Here is a 22719-nt window from a genome sequence, read left to right on the forward strand (position 1 = left end):
TCAAAATATCTCGTTAGTAATTTTCTCTATTGATTATGTGTTAAAATGACTATCTTTTGGATATATTGGGTTAAATAAAATACATAATGAAGCTTCATTTTATCTGTGCCTTTTCACTCTTTTTTTTTTAAATTTCTTTTTCTTTTTCCTTTTTTTTTTTTTTCTTTTTTTGAGACATGATCTTGCTGTGTTGCCAAGCTGGTGTGCAGTGAGCCATCATGGCATCTCAAACTCCCAGGCTCAAGTGAGCCTTCCACCTCAGCTTCCGAGTAGCTGGGGCTACAGGCACGCTCCACCATGCTTGGCTAATTTTTAATTTTTTTTTTTTGTAGAGATGGACTCTCACTATGTTGCCCAGGCTAGTCTCTAACTCCTGGCCTTAAGTGATCCTCCTACCTTGGCCTCCCAAAGCACTGGGATGACAGGCATGAGCCACCTTGAGCCCAGCCTTTTCACTCTTTTTAAAATGGCTTCTGGTAAGCTGGACATTACATATGTGGTTCCCGTTGTCTTTTTCTTGGGCAACACTCAGCACTCTCAGATGAACACAGGGCGATGTATTCAAGAACATACATGGTAGCATCGTTAAAAGTAACCAAGAGTCGGCCGGGCGCGGTGGCTCAAGCCTGTAATCCCAGCACTTTGGGAGGCCGAGGCGGGCGGATCACGAGGTCAGGAGATCGAGACCATCCTGGCTAACACGGTGAAACCCCGTCTCTACTAAAAAAAAAACACAAAAAACTAGCCGGGGAAGGTGGCGGCTGCCTGTAGTCCCAGCTACTCGGGAGGCTGAGGCAGGAGAACGGCGTGAACCCAGGAGGCGGAGCTTGCAGTGAGCTGAGATCCGGCCACTGCACTCCAGCCTGGGCGACAGAGCGAGACTCCGTCTCAAAAAAAAAGTAACCAAGAGAAGTAGAAACCAGCCTTCATCTTCATCAACAAGAGAGAGGGTAAATAAATTGTGGTTTCTTTTCTTTTTTTTTTTTTTTCTTGAGTGTTACATTTTTCCTTTTTTTTCATGTAACTTTTAAGTTCAGGGGTACCTTGCAGGTTTGTTATATAGGTAAATTTGTGGCATGCGGATTTGTCATACAGATTATGTCATCACCCAGGTATTAAGCCTAGTACCTGTGAGTTATTCTTTCTGATCCTCTCCCGACTCCCACCCTCCACCCTCAGGCCCCAGTGTGTGCTGTTCCCCTCTGTGTGTCTATGTGTTCTCATCATTTAGCTCCCACTTATAGGTGAGAACATATGGTGTTTGGTTTTCTGTTACTACATTAGTTGGCTGAGGATAATGGCCTCCAGCTCCATCCATGTTCTTGCAAAGGACATGATCTCTTCTAATTGTGGCTTCTTTACACAATGAAATATTGTGCAAGAGATAAAACAAATGAACTAAAGCCACGTGTGTCTCCCTGGGTAAATCTAAAGAACAGCACAGTGAGGGTCGGGTGTGGTGGCTCACACCTGTAATCCCAGAACTTTGGGAGGTCAAAGCAGGCAGATCATGAGGTCAGGAGATCGAGACCATCCTGGCTAACACAGTGAAACCCCATCTCTACTAAAAATATCAAAAAATTAGCCGGTGTGGTGGCAGGTGCCTGTAGTCCCAGCTACTCGAGAGACTGAGGCAGGAGAATGGTGTGAACCCGGGAGGCAGAGCTTGCAGTGAGCTGAGACCGTGCCACTGCACTCCAGCCTGGGTGACAGAGCGAGACTCCATCTCAAAAAAAAAAAAAAGGGCCGGGTGTGGTGGCTCACGCCTGTAATCCCAGCACTTTGGGAGGCCGAGGCAGGCGGATCACGAGGTCAGGATATTAAGACCATCCTGGCTAACACCGTGCAACCCCTGTCTCTACTAAAAAATACAAAAATTAGCTGGTGTGGTGGCGGGCACCTGTAGTCCCAGCTACTCGGGAGGCTGAGGCAGGAGAATGGTGTGAACCTGGGAGGCAGAGCTTGCAGTGAGCCAAGATCCCTCCACTGCACTCCAGCCTGGGCAACAGAGCGAGACTCCATCTCAAAAAAAAAAAAAAAAAGCACAGTTAGTGACCAAAGCAGGTCGCAGAAGACACTGTGTGTACATGCAGACTTTTTGTTTGTTTGTTTGTTTGAGACAGAGTCTTACTCCGTCATCCAGGCTGGAGTGCAGTGGCACAATCTCTGCTCACTGCAACCTCTGCCTCCTGGATGGGTTCAAGCGATTCTCATGCCTCAGCCTCCCGAGTAGCTGGGATTACAGGCATGGACCACCGCACCCAGCTAATTTTTGTATTTTTAGTAGAGACAGGATTTTGCCATGTTGGCCAGGCTGGTCTCAAACTCCTGGCCTCAAGTCATCTGCCTGTGTCAGCCTCCCAAAGTGCTGGAACTGCAGGTGTAAGCCACCATGCCTGACCGTATGCAGAGTTAAAGCACACAGTAGTACCGGGAATTGGATGTGGATACATGTTGGTATAATAAAAATATAAAAACATGCATGGAGGCCGGGCCCAATAGCTCATGCCTGTCATCCCAGCACTTTGGGAGCCCAAGGCAGGTGGATCACTTGAGGTCAGGAGTTTGAGACCATCCTGGCCAACATGGTGAAACCCTGTCTCTACTAAAAATACAAAACATTAGCCAGGCGTGGTGGTGGGCGCCTGTAGTCCCAGCTACTCGGAGGCTGAGGCAGGAGAATGGTGTGAACCTGGGAGGCGGAGCTTGCAGTGAGCTGAGATCGCGCCACTGCACTCCAGCCTGGGCAACAGAGCGAGACTCTGTCTCAAAAAAAAAAAAAAAAAAATTAGTTGGACGTGGTGGCAGGTGCCTGTAATCCTAGCTACTTGGGAGGCTGAGGCAGGAGAATCACTTGAGCCCAAGAGCTGAGATTGTGCCACTGCACTCCAGTCTGGGCTACAGAGCAAGACTCTGTTTCAACAAAACAAAATGAAAAAGATGTATGGAAATGATAATCAGACTCCAGGTACTGCTAACCTGCAGTGGAGTAGGCTAGAGGTGGGGAAGGGAGAAGGGGACCTGGAAGAGGGGGTTCACCAGGTCCTTTGTGTTTGTAACATTTTGTTACTGGGGGTGGGTATGACTGGAGGGTTTGGTATGAAATATATATTTTTTTTGAGACGGAGTTTCACTCTTGTTGCCTAGGCTGGAGTGCAGTGGTATGATCTCGGCTCACTGCAACCTCTGACTCCTGGGTTGAAGCGATTCTCCTGTGTCAGCCTCCTGGGTAGCTAGGATTACAGGCACGCACCACCATGCCCGGCTAATTTTTATATTTTTAGTAGAGACAGGGTTTCATCATATTGGTCAGGCTGGTCTTGAACTCATGACCTTAGGTGATCTGCCTGCCTGGGCCTCCCAAAGTGCTGGGATTACAGGCATGAGCCACTGCGCCCGGCCTGATTGGAATATTTTAACCAATTATTAGATGACCAAAGCCATTTTTAAGCCTTTTGGTTTCTGGTCAGAAAGTTTCAAAGAGGCTGGGTGTGGTGGCTTATGCCTGTAATCCCAGTACTTTGGAAGGTCAGAGTGAGAAGATCCCTTGAACCCAGGAGTTCAAGACCAGCCTGGGCAATATAGTGAGACTGTCTCTACAAAACATTTAAAAATTAGCCAGGTTTAGTGGTGCGCACCCGTAGGCCCAGCTACTTGGGAGGGTGAGATGGGAACATCGCTTGAACCTAGGAATTTCTGTTACAGTGAGCTATGATGGCACCACTGTACTCCAGTTGGCACAACAAATTGAGATCCTGTTTCAAAAAAAAAACTATTTCACAGCTGGGTATGGTGGCTCACGCCTGTGATCCCAGAACTTTGGGCGGCTGAGGTAGGCGGATCACTTGAAGTCAGGAGTTCAAGACCAGTCTGGCCGACATGGTGAAACCTTGTCTCTACAAAAGTATAAAAATTACCCAGATGTGGTAACATATGCCTGTAATTCCAGCTACTTGGGAGGCTGAGGCAGGAGAATCTCTGGAACCAGGAGGCAGAGATTGCAGTGAGCCCAGGTAGTGCCACTGCACTACAGCCTGGGTGACAGAGCAAGACTCCGGCTCAATCAATCAATCAATCAATCAGTCAATAAAAATGTATTTCTAAGAACTGCAGCCTTCAGCCTCTCAGGTCTCAGGGTCCCTGACCAGCTGTCCTGCCGTCTCCCTTCTGTGCCAGCTGGTAGCCATGACTGGGTTTCGTGGATGTGTATGTTCCTGAGGAAAGATGGTTTGCTGCGAGTGCTGCTGTGGGGAGGACATGCAGTGTCTGCCTGGGAGAAGAGGCAGCTGGGGCCATGGCCCGGAGTGGTAGGAGCCACAAGCCACCCTGGGCAGGACGAGGCCCTGAGAGAGGCGAGCTTTTTGTGCCCGCAGGTCGGGAACTCACTGCTGAGCTTCCTGCCATCCGGGGACCCCACTGTTTTCCAGAGAGTCCCTTCCAAAGGCCTCACCCAGCCCAGCTGAGGTAGCTCATTTTGCCATTTCTTCATTTTTAGGACCACTGGCATCTGGAAAGTAACAACGCAGGATGCCCCCTGGGGTGGACTGCCCCATGGAATTCTGGACCAAGGAGGAGAATCAGAGCGTCGTGGTTGACTTCCTGCTGCCCACAGGGGTCTACCTGAACTTCCCTGTGTCCCGCAATGCCAACCTCAGCACCATCAAGCAGGTACAGCCTCCATCTGGTCCTCAGACCTTGGTGCTCAGAGAGAGAGAGAGACAGACAGACGGACAGACAGACGGACAGATGCATTGCTTTTCAGACTTGGGATCCTCAGATGAGAATTTTAAAAGATAAATGGGGTTTTTGTGTGTGTGTGTGTTTTTTGAGACGGAGTTTCGCTCTTATTGCCCAAGCTGGTGTGCAATGGCGCAATCTCGGCTCACCGCAACCTCCAATTCCTGGGTTCAAGCGATTCTTCCACCTCAGCCTCCTGAGTAGCTGGGATTACAGGCATGCGCCATCATGCCCGGCTAATTTTGTATTTTTAGTAGAAACGGGGTTTCTCCATGTTGGTCAGGCTGGCCTCAAACTCCCGACCGCAGGTGATCCTCCCGCCTGGGCCTCCCAAAGTGCTGAGATTACAGGCGTGAGCCACCGCGCCCAGCCAATAATGGTGTTTTTTGTTTTTGTTTTTGTTTTTGAGATGGTCTCACTCTATCACCCAGGCTGGAGTGCAGTGGCATGATCTCAGCTGACTGCAACCTCCGCCTCCCAGGCTCAAGCAATTCTCGTGCCTCAGCCTCCTGAGTAGCTGGGACTACAGGCACGTGCCATCACACCCAGCTAATTTATTTATTTTTTTGTATTTTTTATAGAGATGGGGTTTCACCATGTTGCCCAGGCTAGAATGTGCCATCATATTTGAAACCACACTCCATCCTAAGGCTGCCTAAGTGGTTTACAGGTCTTTTGTCTTTAAAGCTGGTGCCATAGTAAACAACATCTTTTTTTTTTTTTTAAGATGGAGTCTTGCTCTGTTGCCCAGGCTGGAGTGCAGTGGTGCGATCTCGGCTCACTGCAAGCTCCGCCTCCTGGGTTCACGCCATTCTCCTGCCTCAGCCTCCCGAGTAGCTGGGAGTATAGGCTAATTGTAAACAACATCTTTGGAAACAGATTTTGGTTTGTTGAATACTCTTCAGGATGGACTACTGAGTCAAAGGATAAAATATGTGGACGATATTTGGTGAATATTGTCTTGTGACCAAAAGGGCTTGTGCCCCTTACTGAGCATGGGACTTGAGGGATCATGCATTAGGCTGTGGGAGGGCAGGACCTTATCCCAGAATTTTATTTTATTTTTATTTTTTGAGACAGGGTTTCACTCTGTTGCCCAGGATGGAGTGCGGTGGTGCAATCTCGGCTCACTGCAACCAACCTCTGCCTCCCGGGTTCAAGCGATTTTCCTGCTTCAGCCTCCCAAGTAGCTGGGACTACAGGCACGTGCCACCACGCCCAGCTGATTTTTGTATTTTTAGTAGAAACGGGATTTCACTATGATGGCCAGGCTGGTCTCAAACTCCTGACGTCAAGTGATCTGCCCGCCTCGGCCTCCCAAAGTGCTGGGATTACAGCCGTGAGCCATTGCACCTGGCCCTTATCCCAGAATTTTAAAAGCTATAATTGGGAGCAGGGAAAACAAATGAAAGAAGTAATGGATCATCTTTGAGAGTTTTTTCTTCTTCTCTTCCTGGGAGATGTCTTTAAAAATTAAGTGTCTTTTTCCTTCCATTGGAAGAATAATATGGACACATTACAATTTCGGAAAAGGCTGGGCATAGTGGCTCATGCCTGTAATCCCAGAACTTTTGGAGGCTAAGGCAGGAGAATTGCTTGAGCCCAGGAGTTCAAGACCAGCCTGGGCAACATGGCAAAACCCTGCCTCTACAGAAAATAAAAAATAAAAAAATTAGCCAGGGCCAAGCATGGTGGCTCACGTCTCTTATCAGCACTTTGGGAGGTGGAGGCGGGTAGGTCACCTGAGGTCAGGAGTTTGAGACCATCCTGGCCAACATGGTGAATCCCCATCTCTACTAAAAATACAAAAAATTAGCCAGGCATGGTGGTGGATGCCTGTAATCCCAGCTACTCAGGAGGCTGAGGCAGGAGAATTACTTGAACCTGGGAGGTGGAGGTTGCAGTGAACCGAGATCAGGCCATTGCATTCCAGCCTGGGCAACAAGAGCAAAACAATATCTCAAAAAAAAAAAAAAAAAAAAAATTAGCCTGTGTGGTGGCGTGTGCCTGTAATCCTAGCTACTCAGGAGGCTGAGGCAGGAGGATCACTTGAGCCTGGGAGTTTGAGGCTGCAGTGAGCCATGATCCGCCACTGCACTCCAGCCTGAGTGACAGAGTGAAACCCCGTCTGTAAAATACATAAATAAATAAACAAAAACGAACACAAATAAAAAATAAAATGTAGGAAAAGAAGAAAAAGTGGAAAAAAGAAAAAAATTACCTCTGATCCAGCCATATGAGACAACCACAGTGAATACTTTGGCTATTGCCTGTTTTCTTCTCTATGTACAGTGTTTTTTGTGATAATTCTGATTATGACCTTTCATATCTTTTTTTTTCTGAGTTAACGATATAACATCTTATTCACGTTATTAACTTTATATAGATACCATTGTATTTTATTTTGCTTGAGAAGGATCTCACTTTGTTACCCAGGCTGGAATGCAGTGGTGTAATCCTAGCTCCTCTGCAGCCTCGACCTCCTGGGCTCAAGCGATCTTCCCATCTTAGCCTGCTGAGTAGCTGGGACTACAGGCATACACCACCACGCCTGGCTAATTTTATTTATTTATTTATTTTTGTAGCAGTAGGACTTGCCATGTTGCCCAAGCTACAGGTATCATTTTAGTTTTTTATTTTTATACTTTTTTTTTTTTTTTTTTTGAGACAGGGTCTTGCTCTGTCATCCGGGCTGTAGTGCAGTGGCGTGATCACAGCTCACGGCAGCCTCAACCTCCTGGGCTCAAATGATTCCCCCACCTCAGCCTCCTGAGTAGCTGGGACTACAGGTGCATGCCACCATAACCAGCTAATTTTTTTATTTTTTGTAGAGATGGAGTCTTATTATGTTGCCCAGGCTGGCCGTGATCTCCTGTGCTCAAGTGATCCTCCCATCTCAGCCTCCCAAAGTGCTGGGATTACAGGAGTGAGCCACCGCACCTGACCTAGAGGTCATTTTAAATTAGTCTTATTTTTCCACTTACAGAGCTGTGCCTGTGGGTTATTAAAATGCAAACAGTGCAGAGGCATAGCATATACATCTCGATTTGGTCCCGATTCTTCATATTTGTATTTATCCCCAGGGGCCAGATAGTAAATATTTTAGCTGGCTGGCTCTGTTATCTGTTGTGATGATTCAGTCCTGCCACCACAGGACAGGAGCAGCCCTGGGTGATATGTAAATGAAGGGGCGTGGCTTTGTGGGGTTAACCAGGTAGCAGGTGGATTTGACCAGGAAAAGGGTGGTTTGCTAACCCCTGGCCTATGTTAATCAGTATGTTTATTAGGGTTTTTGTGTGTTTTTTGGTTTTTCTTTTTTTTTTTGAGACGGAGTCTTGCTCTGTCGCCCAGGCTAGAGTGCAGTGGCTGGATCTCAGCTCACTGGCTCACTACAAGCTCCGCCTCCCAGGTTTACGTCATTCTCCTGCCTCAGCCCCCTGAGTAGCTGGGACTACAGGCACCTGCCACCTCGCCCAGCTAGTTTTTTTGTATTTTTTAGTAGAGACGGGGTTTCACCATGTTAGCCAGGATGGTCTCGATCTCCTGACTTTGTGATCCGCCCGTCTCGGCCTCCCAAAGTGCTGGGATTACAGGTGTGAGCCACCGCGCCCGGCCTGTTTTGTGTTTTAATGGAAATGGGCTTGACTCACACCTGCTGCTCTAGATCTTGGGGTTTTCCCCTCACTTAATGACACACCTTGGACCCCTCTAGGCCAGCACATAGAGCTGCTAGACGGTCCCTAGACTGTCACAGCTTGGCACCATCCCACTGCTTGACAGACCATAGTTAGCCGTTGCCCTTGGTAGGAACACTGGGAACTTCCCTCCTTTCTCATCTTTGTGACTCAGTGAACACCTTTCAACTGCTTGTTGCTTGGGAGAGCTGGAGGCCCGTCACCCCAGGGCACACACTCCATGGAGAATTCTCTTTGGGCCCCCTTGCTGTGTTAAATATTTTTGAGTTCGTTACCAACATTTAAAAATCAGGGTTGTCAGGCGCGGTGGCTCATAGCCGTAATCCCAGCACTTTGGGAGGCCGAGGCGGGTGGATCACCTGACGTCAGGAGTTTGAGACCAGCCTGGCCAACACAGTGAAACCCCATCTCTACTAAAAAGAAATACAAAAAATTTAGCCAGGCATGGTGGTGCCTGCCTATAATCCCAGCTATTCGGGAGGCTGAGGCAAGAGAATCACTTGAACCTGGGAAGCAGAGGTTGCAGTGAGCCAAGATTGTGCCACTGCACTCCAGCCTGGGCGACAGAGTGGGACTCCATCTCAAAAATAAAATAAATAGGTGAAGAACCCCAGGATAGTTAGCTGGGCTGCGTGAAGGTCATGGCACCCATCTCTGGAGTGACCTAGGGTAGTCCTGCGCTCTGGGAGGGAAGCCTGTGGGACGTGGTGCCAGCCCCAGATCTCAGCACCTCCCAGCTGCCCCCACAGAAGGGCAGCAGTGGAGAAGCCTGTCCACCCATGATCAGCACCCGGGGGGCTGCAGAGAGCACAGATCTTGGGGTTGCCTCTGCCCTCTGGGAGGTTTGGACCCCCCAGGCTGGAGGCCAGCTCTCCATCCACCCTCAGCCTCCCACCTCCCAGTGGCTGCCTTGGGTGGAGGGGCTTACCAGTGACTGTCCCCCCAGCTGCTGTGGCACCGCGCCCAGTATGAGCCACTCTTCCACATGCTCAGTGGCCCCGAGGCCTATGTGTTCACCTGCATCAACCAGACGGCGGAGCAGCAGGAGCTGGAGGATGAGCAACGGCGTCTGTGCGACGTGCAGCCCTTCCTGCCCGTCCTGCGCCTGGTGGCCCGCGAGGGCGACCGCGTGAAGAAGCTCATCAACTCGCAGATCAGCCTCCTCATCGGCAAAGGTAGCCCTGCCGGGTGGGCCGTGTGGCCGGGCTGGCCCTGCCTGCCCTGCCCGCTGACCCAGCCCTCCCCGCCCCACAGGCCTCCATGAGTTTGACTCCTTGTGCGACCCAGAAGTGAACGACTTTCGTGCCAAGATGTGCCAGTTCTGCGAGGAGGCGGCCGCCCGCCGGCAGCAGCTGGGCTGGGAGGCCTGGTTGCAGTACAGCTTTCCCCTGCAGCTGGAGCCCTCGGCTCGAACCTGGGGGCCTGGCACCCTGCGGCTCCCAAACCGGGCCCTCCTGGTCAACGTCAAGTTTGAGGGCAGCGAGGTGAGCCCGTTCGTAGCCTGCGGCATCCAGGCTGCTCTGTCCATGGGGAGCACTTCCTCCATGAAACTCCTCAGTCATCCGCAGGCCCCCCTCCCCCAGTGGCATCAGATGGTGTTTGCCAGGTGTCTGTGCATGTGTGGGGCTCAGCTGAACGTCCCCCCAGGCAAGCTCGACGTGGCAGGATGACCCAGTGGTGCGGGGCTTTGGGCATCAGTTCATTCTTTGAACAAATATTTCCCAGTGTCGTCCGTGAACTCCCCAGACCCTGTCCTTGGGGGCAAATAGGCAACCCTGCCCTGTGCCCCAGAACCCCGGGGGCCTCGAGGGCAGCGGACTCACCTCCCTCCTCCCCACAGGAGAGCTTCACCTTCCAGGTGTCCACCAAGGACGTGCCGCTGGCGCTGATGGCCTGTGCCCTGCGGAAGAAGGCCACGGTGTTCCGGCAGCCGCTGGTGGAGCAGCCGGAAGACTACACGCTGCAGGTGAACGGCAGGCATGAGTACCTGTACGGCAGCTACCCGCTCTGCCAGTTCCAGGTGAGGCCGCTGAGGCCCGCTGCACTCTGGGCTCCCGCCGCCCTGGACGGGTCCTGGGTGGGAGTTGGGGAGCTGACATTTGGGCGCATCTTGAGCCTGCTGAGCCAGGCCTTTGGGTCACCACCAGAGCATCCCCTGGTAGGGCTGGCCCTCTCTGAGAGCACAAGGAGGGGCTCCGTCTTCGGGAGGTGGAGGTGGGGCAGGAAAGACCAGCAGGAAGTCCTCCCCTCCCCCAAGGCCTGGGACAGGCAGTGGGCAGCTTGGGGGGTCCTGGGAATCCTGGTGTCCAGGGAGTGGTTGGGGCCGCCCCACCGGCCGCTCACCCTGCGCCCCGTCTCAGTACATCTGCAGCTGCCTGCACAGTGGGCTGACCCCTCACCTGACCATGGTCCATTCCTCCTCCATCCTCGCCATGCGGGATGAGCAGAGCAACCCTGCCCCCCAGGTCCAGAAACCACGTGCCAAGCCGCCTCCCATTCCTGCAAAGAAGGTGAGATGGTGCCTTCCGCCTCCCCTCCGAGCCACCCCTTCTTCCCGCCTGGCGTTCAAGTCCAGGTGCTACTGGCCATGGGTCCAGGGGCCCTTGGTCTGGAGGGCTGGGGCTTTGAGCTGGGGAAGCCAACACAGCTGACCAGCGTCCTGGGCCGGGAGCCTGTGGGACCGCTGTGGGTGGGGGGCAGCCCCATGCCTGGCTCACCGGCTGCCCTTCTCTGCAGAGCTCAGGGGTGTTGGGCCCCCCTGGGAAGCCCGCATGGCTTTCTGGTAAAGGATAGCATTGTGGACAGGCCCAAGCCTGGCCGCAAACCTGTGACCCTCTCATCTGCCCCCGAGTGGTCACGGGCCTCACCATCGACCAGGGAGACAAGCTGTTCTTTGAGCCGTGTTAACAGCCCTGCCTCCCCGACCCCCAGCCCTCCTCTGTGTCCCTGTGGTCCCTGGAGCAGCCGTTCTGCATCGAGCTCATCCAGGGCAGCAAAGTGAATGCCGACGAGCGGATGAAGGTGGGGCTCCTGGGATAGGTGGGGGAGACACTGTTTTTTTGCACCAACAAAGTGGCTGTATCCCGGAGGGGCAGCAGAGGAAGGAGGGGGATCACATGAAAGCCACCTGACCACATTACCCAGCATCCCTGCCTGGGGCGCTGTGAGCGGCTTGAAAACAGGAAGTGGGAAGGGGGGCGGGCCAGCTGGCCCTGGAGGCCGATTCGTAGAAACGTGGGCCAAGCAGGGTTCTGGGTATTTGGCTTTGGTGGAGGTTGTGGGGCCAGGTTCAGCCCAGGGATCTGGGACTGCAGAGCTGGGGGAGGGGCCAGGCATGGAAGAGGGGCTGGGTCCAGCTGGGCTGGGGGCTGTGGCGCTCCCTGGAGACACCAGGACGGTGCCTGCAGCCTGTGAGGGCTGCACCTGCCTCAACCCCGGGGGCCGAGCCCACCTCCCTGTTGTCTTCACACTTTCACACACTCCATCACAACAGCCTGCAGGCATGGGTTTTATTGTCCTATTTGCAGGACACGATACCTGAGTCCTCAGGTTGGCTCTCCTGCCTGGAGCGTGTTTCACTGGGGAAACTGTATAAGCAGGGCAGGTCTGGGTTCCTCTGGCAGGAATCGAGGGGGATGGGATCAGAGGGACTTCCAGGGTGGTGGTGTCAGATGGAATTGGAGGGGGCCAGACATCAGGTGGCAAGAAAAGTCCTTCCCCACCCACATGGGCTCCTAGGAATCTGAGAAGTCCGGGGAGCCCTAGGATGTTAGAGCAAGGGTCCCTGGAGTTGCGGATCCCTGATGGGGAAACTGAAGCCTGGAGTGGGGAATGGACATGCCCCGAGGTCCCCAGAGTTGGGGGAGCTGAGCCAAGGGCACCCGTGCCTAGCCCATGGTATCCTCCCTCACCCCAGGGCCACGCGTGCCCCTCAGGCCTTCCCTGTGCTGCACCACCTTCCTTTGCATGGGAAGTAGAGTTCAGACCCACCTGAGGACATGCAACGGGGAGATTGACACCTCCTTAAGGGGAGGGGAGAGGGGCTGGGCCTCCTCACCCCTCACCCCTCATCCCTCATCCCTCATCCCTCATCCTGGCACCTTCTACAGCTGGTGGTGCAGGCAGGGCTTTTCCACGGCAACGAGATGCTGTGTAAGACGGTGTCCAGCTCAGAGGTGAGCGTGTGCTCGGAACCTGTGTGGAAGCAGCGGCTGGAGTTCGACATCAACATCTGCGACCTGCCCCGCATGGCCCGTCTCTGCTTTGCGCTGTACGCCGTGATCGAGAAAGCCAAGAAGGCCCGCTCCACCAAGAAGAAGTCCAAGAAGGCGGTGGGTCCCGGGGCCGGCGGGGAGGGGTGCAGGCCCCGGGGAGCCAGCGCAGCCCCTTGCTGGGCCACTCACCACTCTCCTCCCGGCAAGCACACAGCCTGGGGATGGGAGTCCTGGGATTGCTTGGGGACCCCAGCCTCCTCGTCCACCCCAGTCTGGCCACCAGCCCTGCTCGAGGGACACTCTGGGCTCCTGGGCTCCTATGCATGCTGCCTCAGAATATCTGGCCTGGGCTGTGGTCCTGCAGGAACCTGCAGGTAGTGCCCTGGCATGGAAGGACAAGCACAGTGTCATCCCTGGAGCAGAAAAGCCTGACTCAGTGGCTGGCCTGGAGGCACAGTGGCTGGGTGCTGAGTCATGGTCCCAGGATGTGGCTCCCCTTGGGGCTGATTCACTCCGAGCTGAGCTGGGTTGGGCTGGCCTCCGGGCTGTGCCGTCTGTTTGGGGATTTCTCAAGAAGCCAGGAGGGCTGGGCGTGGTGGCTCATACCTGTAATCCCAGCACTCTGGGAGGCCAAGGCGGGTGGCTCACAAGGTCAGGAGTTTGAGACCAGCCTGGCCAATATGATGAAACCCGTCTCTACTAAATATACAAAAAAATTAGCCAGGCGTGGTGGTGCATGCCTACTTGGGAGGCTGAGGCATGAGAATTGCTTGAACCCAGGAGGCGGAGGTTGCAGTGAGCTGAGATCCGGCCACTACACTCCAGCCTGGGTGACAGAGCAAGACTCCATCTCAAAAAAAAAAAAAAAACACCTGAGTAGGGGTGAGGGTGGGAACAGGAGGGGGCAGCAGATGTCGGCTGGCTTCACCTCTGGAGCCCTCAGAGGAAAGAGGAAAAAGCGGCTCCTCTCCTTCCCCAAGCAGGGTCTCCCAGGGGTCTGGTGGGGAGACCTTAGCTGGGCTCTGGGTCTTCTCGGGTGGGGTGCCAGGGGAGGGCAGCGAAGTTGGGTCTAGAGGCCCCTGAGTGGCTGTCCTCACCTGCCCTGTCCTCCTGCAGGACTGCCCCATTGCCTGGGCCAACCTCATGCTGTTTGACTACAAGGACCAGCTTAAGACTGGGGAACGCTGTCTCTACATGTGGCCCTCCGTCCCAGGTCGGCCCAGGCCCGGGAGGGAGAGGCATTGGGAATGTGAGGGTCCCAGAAATGCTGGTCTCCCCTCTACAACTTCCTCTGCCCCTGTGTTCAGATGAGAAGGGCGAGCTGCTGAACCCCACAGGCACTGTGCGTAGTAACCCCAACACGGATAGCGCCGCCGCCCTGCTCATCTGCCTGCCTGAGGTGGCCCCGCACCCCGTGTACTATCCCGCCCTGGAGAAGGTCAGTGGGGGCCCCACCACGTGAGGCTGAGGGGCTGACGGGGAGCTCTCCTGGCCCTGCTCCTGGAGCTCTTCAGAGAGTGCTCCCTGGCCACGTTGGGGCTGGGCTACCAGGCATATCTGGGGTCTTCCCAGGGGCCATTTTGCCTGCAGGGACGCTGCGCAGTCTGATGACATTTTTGGTTGTCACAGCTGCTGGGAGGGACGCTCTTGGCATCTCGTGGGTGGAGGCCAGAGCTGCCGTGGATATGCCTCCATGCACAGGACAGCGCCCCCTCAAGGATGATGGGGGTGGCGACCCCCTGCCTGGGGGTCCTGCCTGGGCTGGTCCAGGCCCTGGGGGACGCTGAGTGCAGCTGTTTGTTGCAGATCTTGGAACTGGGGCGGCACAGTGAGTGTGTACATGTCACCGAGGAGGAGGTGAGTGAGGTGGGGGTGTGGGGTGGGGGCACGGAGCCGGCATGGAGCCAGAGCCCTCACCCCTGCCTATACCCCTCAGCAGCTGCAGCTGCGGGAAATCCTCGAGCGGCGGGGGTCTGGGGAGCTGTATGAGCATGAGAAGGACCTGGTGTGGAAGCTGCGGCACGAAGTCCAGGAGCACTTCCCGGAGGCGCTAGCCCGGCTGCTGCTGGTCACCAAGTGGAACAAGCACGAGGATGTGGCCCAGGTGGGTGGGGAGGGGCACCTGAGGGTGAAGCTGGGGGCAGACCACAGCATCTGGCTACCCACCACCCTGACCCTGGCCAACCCTCACCCTGACCCCGGCCGGCCATCATCCTGACCCCGCCAACCCTCACCCTGACCCCGGCCGGCCATCATCCTAACTCCCGCCAACCACCCTGACCCCCGCCAACCCTCACCCTGACTCCTGGCCAACCTCACTCCTGACCCTGGCCGGGCCATCATCCTGACCCCAGCTAACCCTCACCTGACCCCAGCCAACCTCACCCTGACTCCCCGCCAACCCCTCACCCCAGCACCCCGCCAACCCTCACCCTGACCCTGACCGGCCATCATCCTGACCCCAACCACCTCCACCCTGACCCCGGCCACCCCGAAGCCTGACCTCAGCCTCTGCTCCCCCCAGATGCTCTACCTGCTGTGCTCCTGGCCGGAGCTGCCTGTCCTGAGCGCCCTGGAGCTGCTGGACTTCAGCTTCCCTGATTGCCACGTAGGCTCCCTTTGCCATCAAGTCGCTGCGGAAACTGACGTGAGTCCCAGCTGGGCACTCCCCACTTCTCCAGAGGGCAGCTGTGTCCTGGCTGCCAGGACGTGGGCTCTGGATGGGGCCTGAACCTTCCCGTGGGCTTGCTCCCTCCTGCCTGGCCTCCCTCTGGCTGCCGAGGGAGCTCCCTCCTGTCCTGAGTCAGGGAGCTCCAGGCCCCAGCGCCTTCCTTCCCTGCAGGGACGATGAGCTGTTCCAGTACTTGCTGCAGCTGGTGCAGGTGCTAAAGTACGAGTCCTACCTGGACTGCGAGCTGACCAAATTCCTGCTGGACCGGGCCCTGGCCAACCGCAAGATCGGCCACTTCCTTTTCTGGCACCTCCGGTAGCGGGACTCGCCCCAGCCGTTCTGTGGGAATCCCAGCCCCTGAGTCTCCCCGGAAGGCCATGGGGGATGTTTCCAGCAGGCCTGGGTGTCCTGGCCTCACTAGGTCCTGCTGGGCGGGAGGGGCTGCGTGGTCCTGCCTGGCGAGGCTCAGCCCTCCCTTCCCCTTCCAGCTCCGAGATGCATGTGCCGTCGGTGGCCCTGCGCTTCGGCCTCATCTTGGAGGCCTACTGCAGGGGCAGCACCCACCACATGAAGGTGCTGATGAAGCAGGTGAGGCTCAGGGCCCTGGGGGTGGGCAGGGGGCGGCCCTGAGCCTCTGAGAATCCCCAGGGCCGGGCGGAGGCTGGGACCTGCCCACTGCCACTCTCCCATCTGCCCACCAGGGGGAAGCACTGAGCAAACTGAAGGCGCTGAATGACTTCGTCAAGCTGAGCTCTCAGAAGACCCCCAAGCCCCAGACGAAGGAGCTGATGCACTTGTGCATGCGGCAGGAGGCCTACCTAGAGGCCCTCTCCCACCTGCAGTCCCCACTCGACCCCAGCACCCTGCTGGCTGAAGTCTGGTGAGCCCAAGCCCCACTAATGAGGGCTCCTCCCACCCCTGGGAGGCCGGCGGAGGAGCCCCCTCTGACTGCCCGCTCTCTGTCCCGGCAGCGTGGAGCAGTGCACCTTCATGGACTCCAAGATGAAGCCCCTGTGGATCATGTACAGCAACGAGGAGGCAGGCAGCAGCGGCAGCGTGGGCATCATCTTTAAGAACGGGGATGGTGAGGGCCTGGCCTCCCCACACCCCGCCTGTGCTGCCCTGGGGGGTCCTGGGGTGCTCCTAGAGTCGGGGTGGAGAAGACAGAATCCTGGGACTTAGGAGCTTGGGTGTGGCTGGAAGCAGAGAACCTACCAGAAGCTCATACTTCTCCTCCCACTGGCCGGCGGCGCAGACCTCCGGCAGGACATGCTGACCCTGCAGATGATCCAGCTCATGGACGTCCTGTGGAAGCAGGAGGGGCTGGACCTGAGGTGAGGGCCCCCACCCGCGGTCGTCCCTCGGTGTCTGTGCCTAGCCTGGGAGTCTGTGCCTCTGGAAGGGTCCTTGTCGAAGGTGGCATGACCATCTTAGCTGGGGAAAGGGCTGTCCTAGGAAGAGCTGGGAGCAGTTTAACTCTAGGCCAGGAGGCGGTGGGCAGCAGTATGCATGAAGGCCACTCCTGGGGCTTAGTGTGTACCCTGCTCTGTTGCTTTAGTTGCCCGGGTGCCCCTGGCTCCCTCAGCCCATCTTGGGAAACAGTGGCATCTTCTCCCAAGGCCCCTGGCTGGTTCTGTTCCAAGCAAACGTGAGCTCAGCCATGGTGCTTTCTGCACCTGAGGTGCTGGTGCTGGTGTCTCCAAGGAGCCAGCATCGCTCCCCTGCTTTTTAGCAATGTGGGCAACAGCATCTTCTGTGGCTTTTGGGGGCACCATGAGTTTCTGGGGCTCAAGTGGCCTCAGGGTCAGCCCTTGACCATGCCATTTGCCCCTCTTCCCACTTGCCTAGGATGACCCCCTATGGCTGCCTCCCCACCGGGGACCGCACAGGCCTCATTGAGGTGGTACTCCGCTCGGACACCATTGCCAACATCCAACTCAACAAGAGCAACATGGCAGCCACAGCCGCCTTCAACAAGGATGCCCTGCTCAACTGGCTGAAGTCCAAGAACCCAGGGTGGGTTTCAGGCCCAGGGAGGAGACTCCACACCTTCTTTCCAAGAGGTGTGGAGTGGGAGGCCTAGCCTGTCAGAGCAAAGGAGCGGGGAGGGGCCTCAGACCATCTCTGTGGCTATTTGGCTCAGTTGAGGACCAGCCTGTGTCTGGGTTGGGGTGAGGCGGGTCTCTGTTCCCCAAGTATCAGTGTCTCTTGCTATGCAACACCATCCAAAGTGCAGGGCCTTAAAAAACAGCCATTTAAGATTGGCTCACAAATTTGCAGTCTAGGGCTGGGCTCAGCTGGGCGGCCCTTCTGCTGGTTCTGCATAATCACTCTGCAGCTGTTCTCATCTGGCGCCTTAACTGGGCCAGCAGGGTCTGAGATAACGCGTCTCATTCCTGGGGCCTTGGCGCCAGCTGTCTGTGATGCCTCTCTGCATGTGGTGTCCTCATTTAGCAGCCTCACCTTCCCTCCATGGCTCTGTATTGAGGGTGTGGGGTTCAAGATCTGCAGGTGTCTTCAGGCCTTGGCTCTGGAGTAGCGTCTGCAAGCGACGTCCGGCGTTGTGTCCTCCATGTTCTGTTGGTCAAAGCAAGTCACAGGGCCAGATTCAAGGGGAGAGGGAGTAATAACCCACCTCTTGGTAGGAGGAGCTGCAAAATGGTGTGGCCATGGTTTTCAATCTTCCCCACCCAGGGAGGCCCTGGATCGAGCCATTGAGGAGTTCACCCTCTCCTGTGCTGGCTACTGTGTGGCCACATACGTGCTGGGCATCGGCGATCGGCACAGCGACAACATCATGATCCGAGAGAGTGGGCAGGTACAGGGGGTGGTGCTGGCAGCTGCTGCAGGGACCTGGCTTCTGGCCCCAGCCTGCTGGCCCTTCTGCCCGGCACACAGCTCTGTGGCAGGGGTCCCCCAGCCCTGCTGGCTTCCTGTCTCCCCTGGATTCTCTCCACTCTGACACCTTCTCAATCCTCCCCCTCCTCTCCTCTCCCCTCAGCTGTTCCACATTGATTTTGGCCACTTTCTGGGGAATTTCAAGACCAAGTTTGGAATCAACCGTGAGCGTGTCCCATTCATCCTCACCTATGACTTTGTCCATGTGATTCAGCAGGGGAAGACTAATAACAGTGAGAAATTTGAAAGGTAAGAGTGCCTGAGCCCCACCAGATGCCCCTCAGTGTGGGGCCCCAGGGAACAGGGCAGAGGTTCCCAGGCAGGGTGCAGGATGGGGCTCAGCTCTCAGCCCCAAACTTGGCCCCTCACCCCAGCTGGTGATGGGTTTGAAACATGCCCCTGCTCTGCCCTGCAGTGCCCCTTTTGGGCAATGTGGGCAGGTTTGTGGGTCGTATAGCAGGAGGCTGGCTGGGGCACGGGGGTCAGTTAGAAGAACTGGGGGCCTTGTGTCCACCCATTTCCAGGGCAAGGGCAGGTGCCTTCAGGGAAGGGGCTGGTTGAATGCAGAGCGGCCCTCTGGCCTGTGGCTGGGAGGACCCAGAGCCTCACCTCCTGTGCCCCCCACCTGCAGGTTCCGGGGCTACTGTGAAAGGGCCTACACCATCCTGCGGCGCCACGGGCTTCTCTTCCTCCACCTCTTTGCCCTGATGCGGGCGGCAGGCCTGCCTGAGCTCAGCTGCTCCAAAGACATCCAGTACCTCAAGGTATGTGGCAGGCAGGAGTCTTCTGTCGCCAATGGCCTTCCAAGGCCTGCCCCCGAGCAATTCGACCTAGGAGGGCCCTGAGTGCAGTAGGCCCCAAAGGGCACTGAGCTCTGTGTGCCTTATGCCGTCCCAGGACCCAGCAGTAGGGTTGGTGGGCGGTGGAGGGGAAAGTGGCTGGAGCAGAGTTGAGCCACCTGGGCATGGTTCCACCTAGTGGCAGATGTGTAGTGACCTCTCCGGGTTGGGCCACTGTGCTCAGGGGCTGTGGGGCTTTCAGGTATCCACTGGGCCACGTGAGATCTGGCTCCCTCTGCCTTCTTTTTTTTTTTTTTTTTTTTTGAGACGGAGTCTTGCTCTGTGCCCCAGGCTGGAGTGCAGTGGCGCGATCTTGGCTCACTGCAAGCTCCGCCCCCCCGGGTTCACGCCATTCTCCTGCCTCAGCCTCCCAAGTAGCTGGGACTACAGGCGCCCACCACCTCGCCCGGCTAATTTTCTTGTATTTTTAGTAGAGACGGGGTTTCACCGTGTTAGCCAGGATGGTCTCGATCTCCTGACCTCGTGATCCGCCCGTCTCGGCCTCCCAAAGTGCTGGGATTACAGGCTTGAGCCACCGCGCCCGGCCCCTCTGCCTTCTAAAAGATATTTTTCGGCCGGGCGCAGTGGCTCACGCCTGTAATCCCAGCACTTTGGGAGGCCAAGGTGGGTGGATCACCTGAGGTCGGGAGTTCGAGACCAGCCTGACCAATATGGAGAAACCCCGTCTCTACTAAAAATACAAAATTAGCCGGGCATGGTGGTGCACACCTGTAACCCCAGCACTTTGGGAGGCCAAGGCAGGTGGATCATGAGGTCAGGAGTTCGATATCAGCCTGACCAACATGGTGAAACCCTGTCTCTACTAAAAATAGAAAAGTTAGCCAGGTGTGGTAGCAGGCACCTCTAATCCCAGCTACTCAGGAGGCTGAGGCAGAAGAATCACTTGAACCTGGGAGGCAGAAGTTGCAGTGAGCCGAGATCATGCCACTGCACTCCAGCCTGGGCGACAGAGTAAGACTGTCTCCAAAAAAAAAAACTATATATATATATATATATATATATATATATATAAAAACCTGCTTTCAGAGGTGGCTTAGATAATGGCAGAGTGGGCTGGGCACGGTGTCAACCTGGGAACTAGGGGCTCTGGGGCCAAGACGTCTTTGGTACCTTCATTTGAGGGCGGGATCGGAATAGAGAGCTTTTCCTGGGATGCCGGGGGCTCTCTGCTAACCCCTTCATGCAGTGACTCTGAAGTCCCCAGAGAGGGCCGCATCCCAGAGCAAGGTCCGGGTCCCCTTAACGCGGACACCGCTGTGATTTGTTCGCAGGACTCCCTGGCACTGGGGAAAACAGAGGAGGAGGCGCTGAAGCACTTCCGAGTGAAGTTTAATGAAGCCCTCCGTGAGAGCTGGAAAACCAAAGTGAACTGGCTGGCCCACAACGTGTCCAAGGACAACAGGCAGTAGCGGCATCTCCCAGCCCTGGGCCCGAGAGGAGGCAGCCACGGGCCGTGGGGACCAGGCACGTTGGTTGTCCTAAAGGGGCTGAAGAGCCTGAACTGCAAAAAGAACTTACACAGCTGCCTTTTGTTTACACTGGTTATTTATTTATGACTTGAAATGTCTAAGGAGCTAAACAGCCATAAACGGAAATGCCTCCTTTGTGCAGCAGCGGTGCTGGGCCCCTCGAGGCTGCACCTGGCTCTCGGCTGAGGACTGTCACCCCAAGTCTTCCAGCTGGTGGATCTGGGCCCAGCGAAGACTCTTCTCCTCCTGGGGTCACCACCTTCCCAGGCCTCCCGCCAGACTGCCTGGGTCCTGGCGCCTGGCGGTCACCTGGTGCCTACTGTCCGACAGGACGCCCTGATCCTTGTGCAACCCGCCCTGTGTGTCCTCCCTAGACTGAGTTCTGGCAGCTCCCCAAGGTGCCTGGGGTACCCTCTAGATTCAGGGATGTTTGCTCTCCACTTTTCAAGTGGGTCTTGGGTACGAGAATTCCCTCACCTCTCTCTGCTGTAAAGTGATTTTGTTTGCAGGTAAGAAAACAATAGATGACTCACCACACCTCTACGACTGGGGAGATCAGGCCCAGCCCCATAAAGGAGAATCTGCGCTGGTCCTCAGGGCGTGTTAAAGAGATCTGGGCCTCGTGTAGCTCACCCTGGTCACACACGAAGGCGAAGGTGGGTCAGAGGCGAATACTCCGCCGTTATCTCAATTTTTTTTTTTTTTTTTTTTTTTGAGATGAGGTCTCAGTTGCCCAGGCTGGAGCACAGTGGTGCAATCGTGGCTCACTGTAACCTCCACCTCCCGGGTTCTGAGCCTCCCGGGTACTCAGCCTCCTGAGTAGCTGGGGTTACAGGCGTCCACCACCATAGCCAGCTAATTTTTGTATTTTTAGTAGAGACAGGGTTTCACCATGTTGGCCAGGCTGGTCTCGAACTCCTGACCTCCAGGTGATCCACCCACCTCAGCCTCCCAAAGTGCTGGCATTACAGGCATGACGCCGTGCCCAGCCCACTCTGCCATTATCTAAGCCACCTCTCAAAGCAGGTTTTAACAAAAGGATGAGGCCAGATCTCTTTTGGGAACCTGCTGTGAGAGTGCTCAGGTAGCAGAAGTGTGAGAGCGAGGACGCATGCTGGGATCTTTCTCTTTGACTGTACTTAGTTTGAAATGGTGCAGGCTTAGTCTTAAGCCTCCAAAGACCTGGATTTGAACAGCTTTAGAAATGCAGGTTCCAAGGCCGGGCGCGGTGGCTCAAGCCTGTAATCCCAGCACTTTGGGAGGCCGAGACGGGCGGATCACGAGGTCAGGAGATCGAGACCATCCTGGCTAACACAGTGAAACCCCGTCTCTACTAAAAATACAAAAACTTAGCCGGGCGAGGTGGCAGGCGCCTGTAGTCCCAGCTACTCGGGAGGCTGAGACAGGAGAATGGCGTGAACCCGGGAGGTGGAGCTTGCAGTGAGCTGAGATCCGGCCACTGTACTCCAGCCTGGGTGACAGAGCGAGACTCCGTCTCAAAAAAAAAAAAAAAAAAAAAAAAGAAATGCAGGTTCCAGGGCTTCTCCCAGCCTTCAGAAGCCAACTCTGCAGATGGGGCTAGGACTATGGGCTTTTAGCAGCCCCCAGGTGACCCTAACGTATCAGCCGTGGACTCAGGACCTACCCGGTGATACTGTTGATCTCTCAAAGGTCTTCCAAAACTCAACAGAGCCAGAAGTAGCCGCCTGCTCAGCGGCTCAGGTGCCAGCTCTGTTCTGATCCACCAGGGGTCCATCAGCAGCCAGTGCTACCCGCGGGGCACCTTCCTGGCCACACGCCTGTTCCTAGCAAGTGCTGAAACTCACCAGACCATCTGCCTTTTTGAAATGGGGAAAGCCGTGCGTGCGCGTGTTATTTATTTAAGTGCGCCTGTGTGCGCGGGCGTGGGAGCACACTTTGCACAGCCACAGCGTTTCTGGTTTGGGTGTACAGTCTTGTGTGCCTGGCGAGAAGAATATTTTCTATTTTTTTAAGTCATTTCATGTTTCTGTCTGGGGAAGGCAAGTTCAGTATCACTGATGTGGGTTGAGACCAGCACTCTGTGAAACCTTGAAATGAGAAGTAAAGGCAGATGAAAAGAAAGAACAAGTCTTTTTATGTTCTTATGTTCTCGGCTCAAAAAGAAACAAGGGAGTGCAGGTTTAAAACCAAAAC

General features: G+C 55.5%; 1 protein-coding gene across 1 annotated transcript in view; it reads left to right on the forward strand.

The window, feature by feature from the left end:
* Positions 1-21235, forward strand: part of PIK3CD (phosphatidylinositol-4,5-bisphosphate 3-kinase catalytic subunit delta) — a 60102-nt gene extending 38867 nt beyond the window's left edge. Inside the window, 23 exon segments of the mRNA XM_031664256.1 lie at positions 4496-4668; positions 9379-9607; positions 9687-9916; positions 10273-10452; positions 10793-10942; positions 11364-11453; positions 12542-12763; positions 13763-13859; positions 13954-14084; positions 14453-14503; positions 14583-14750; positions 15171-15263; positions 15265-15293; positions 15489-15632; positions 15806-15905; positions 16019-16197; positions 16289-16401; positions 16573-16651; positions 17166-17333; positions 18012-18135; positions 18319-18464; positions 18847-18979; positions 20347-21235. Coding sequence (XP_031520116.1) covers positions 4528-4668; positions 9379-9607; positions 9687-9916; positions 10273-10452; positions 10793-10942; positions 11364-11453; positions 12542-12763; positions 13763-13859; positions 13954-14084; positions 14453-14503; positions 14583-14750; positions 15171-15263; positions 15265-15293; positions 15489-15632; positions 15806-15905; positions 16019-16197; positions 16289-16401; positions 16573-16651; positions 17166-17333; positions 18012-18135; positions 18319-18464; positions 18847-18979; positions 20347-20484 — 3135 coding nt within the window. The 5' untranslated portion in view covers positions 4496-4527 and the 3' untranslated portion in view covers positions 20485-21235.
* Positions 21236-22719: the final 1484 nt, after the last annotated feature.

Source organism: Papio anubis, chromosome 1 (assembly GCF_008728515.1).
Source record: "Papio anubis isolate 15944 chromosome 1, Panubis1.0, whole genome shotgun sequence".
Taxonomy (NCBI): Eukaryota; Metazoa; Chordata; class Mammalia; order Primates; family Cercopithecidae; genus Papio; species Papio anubis.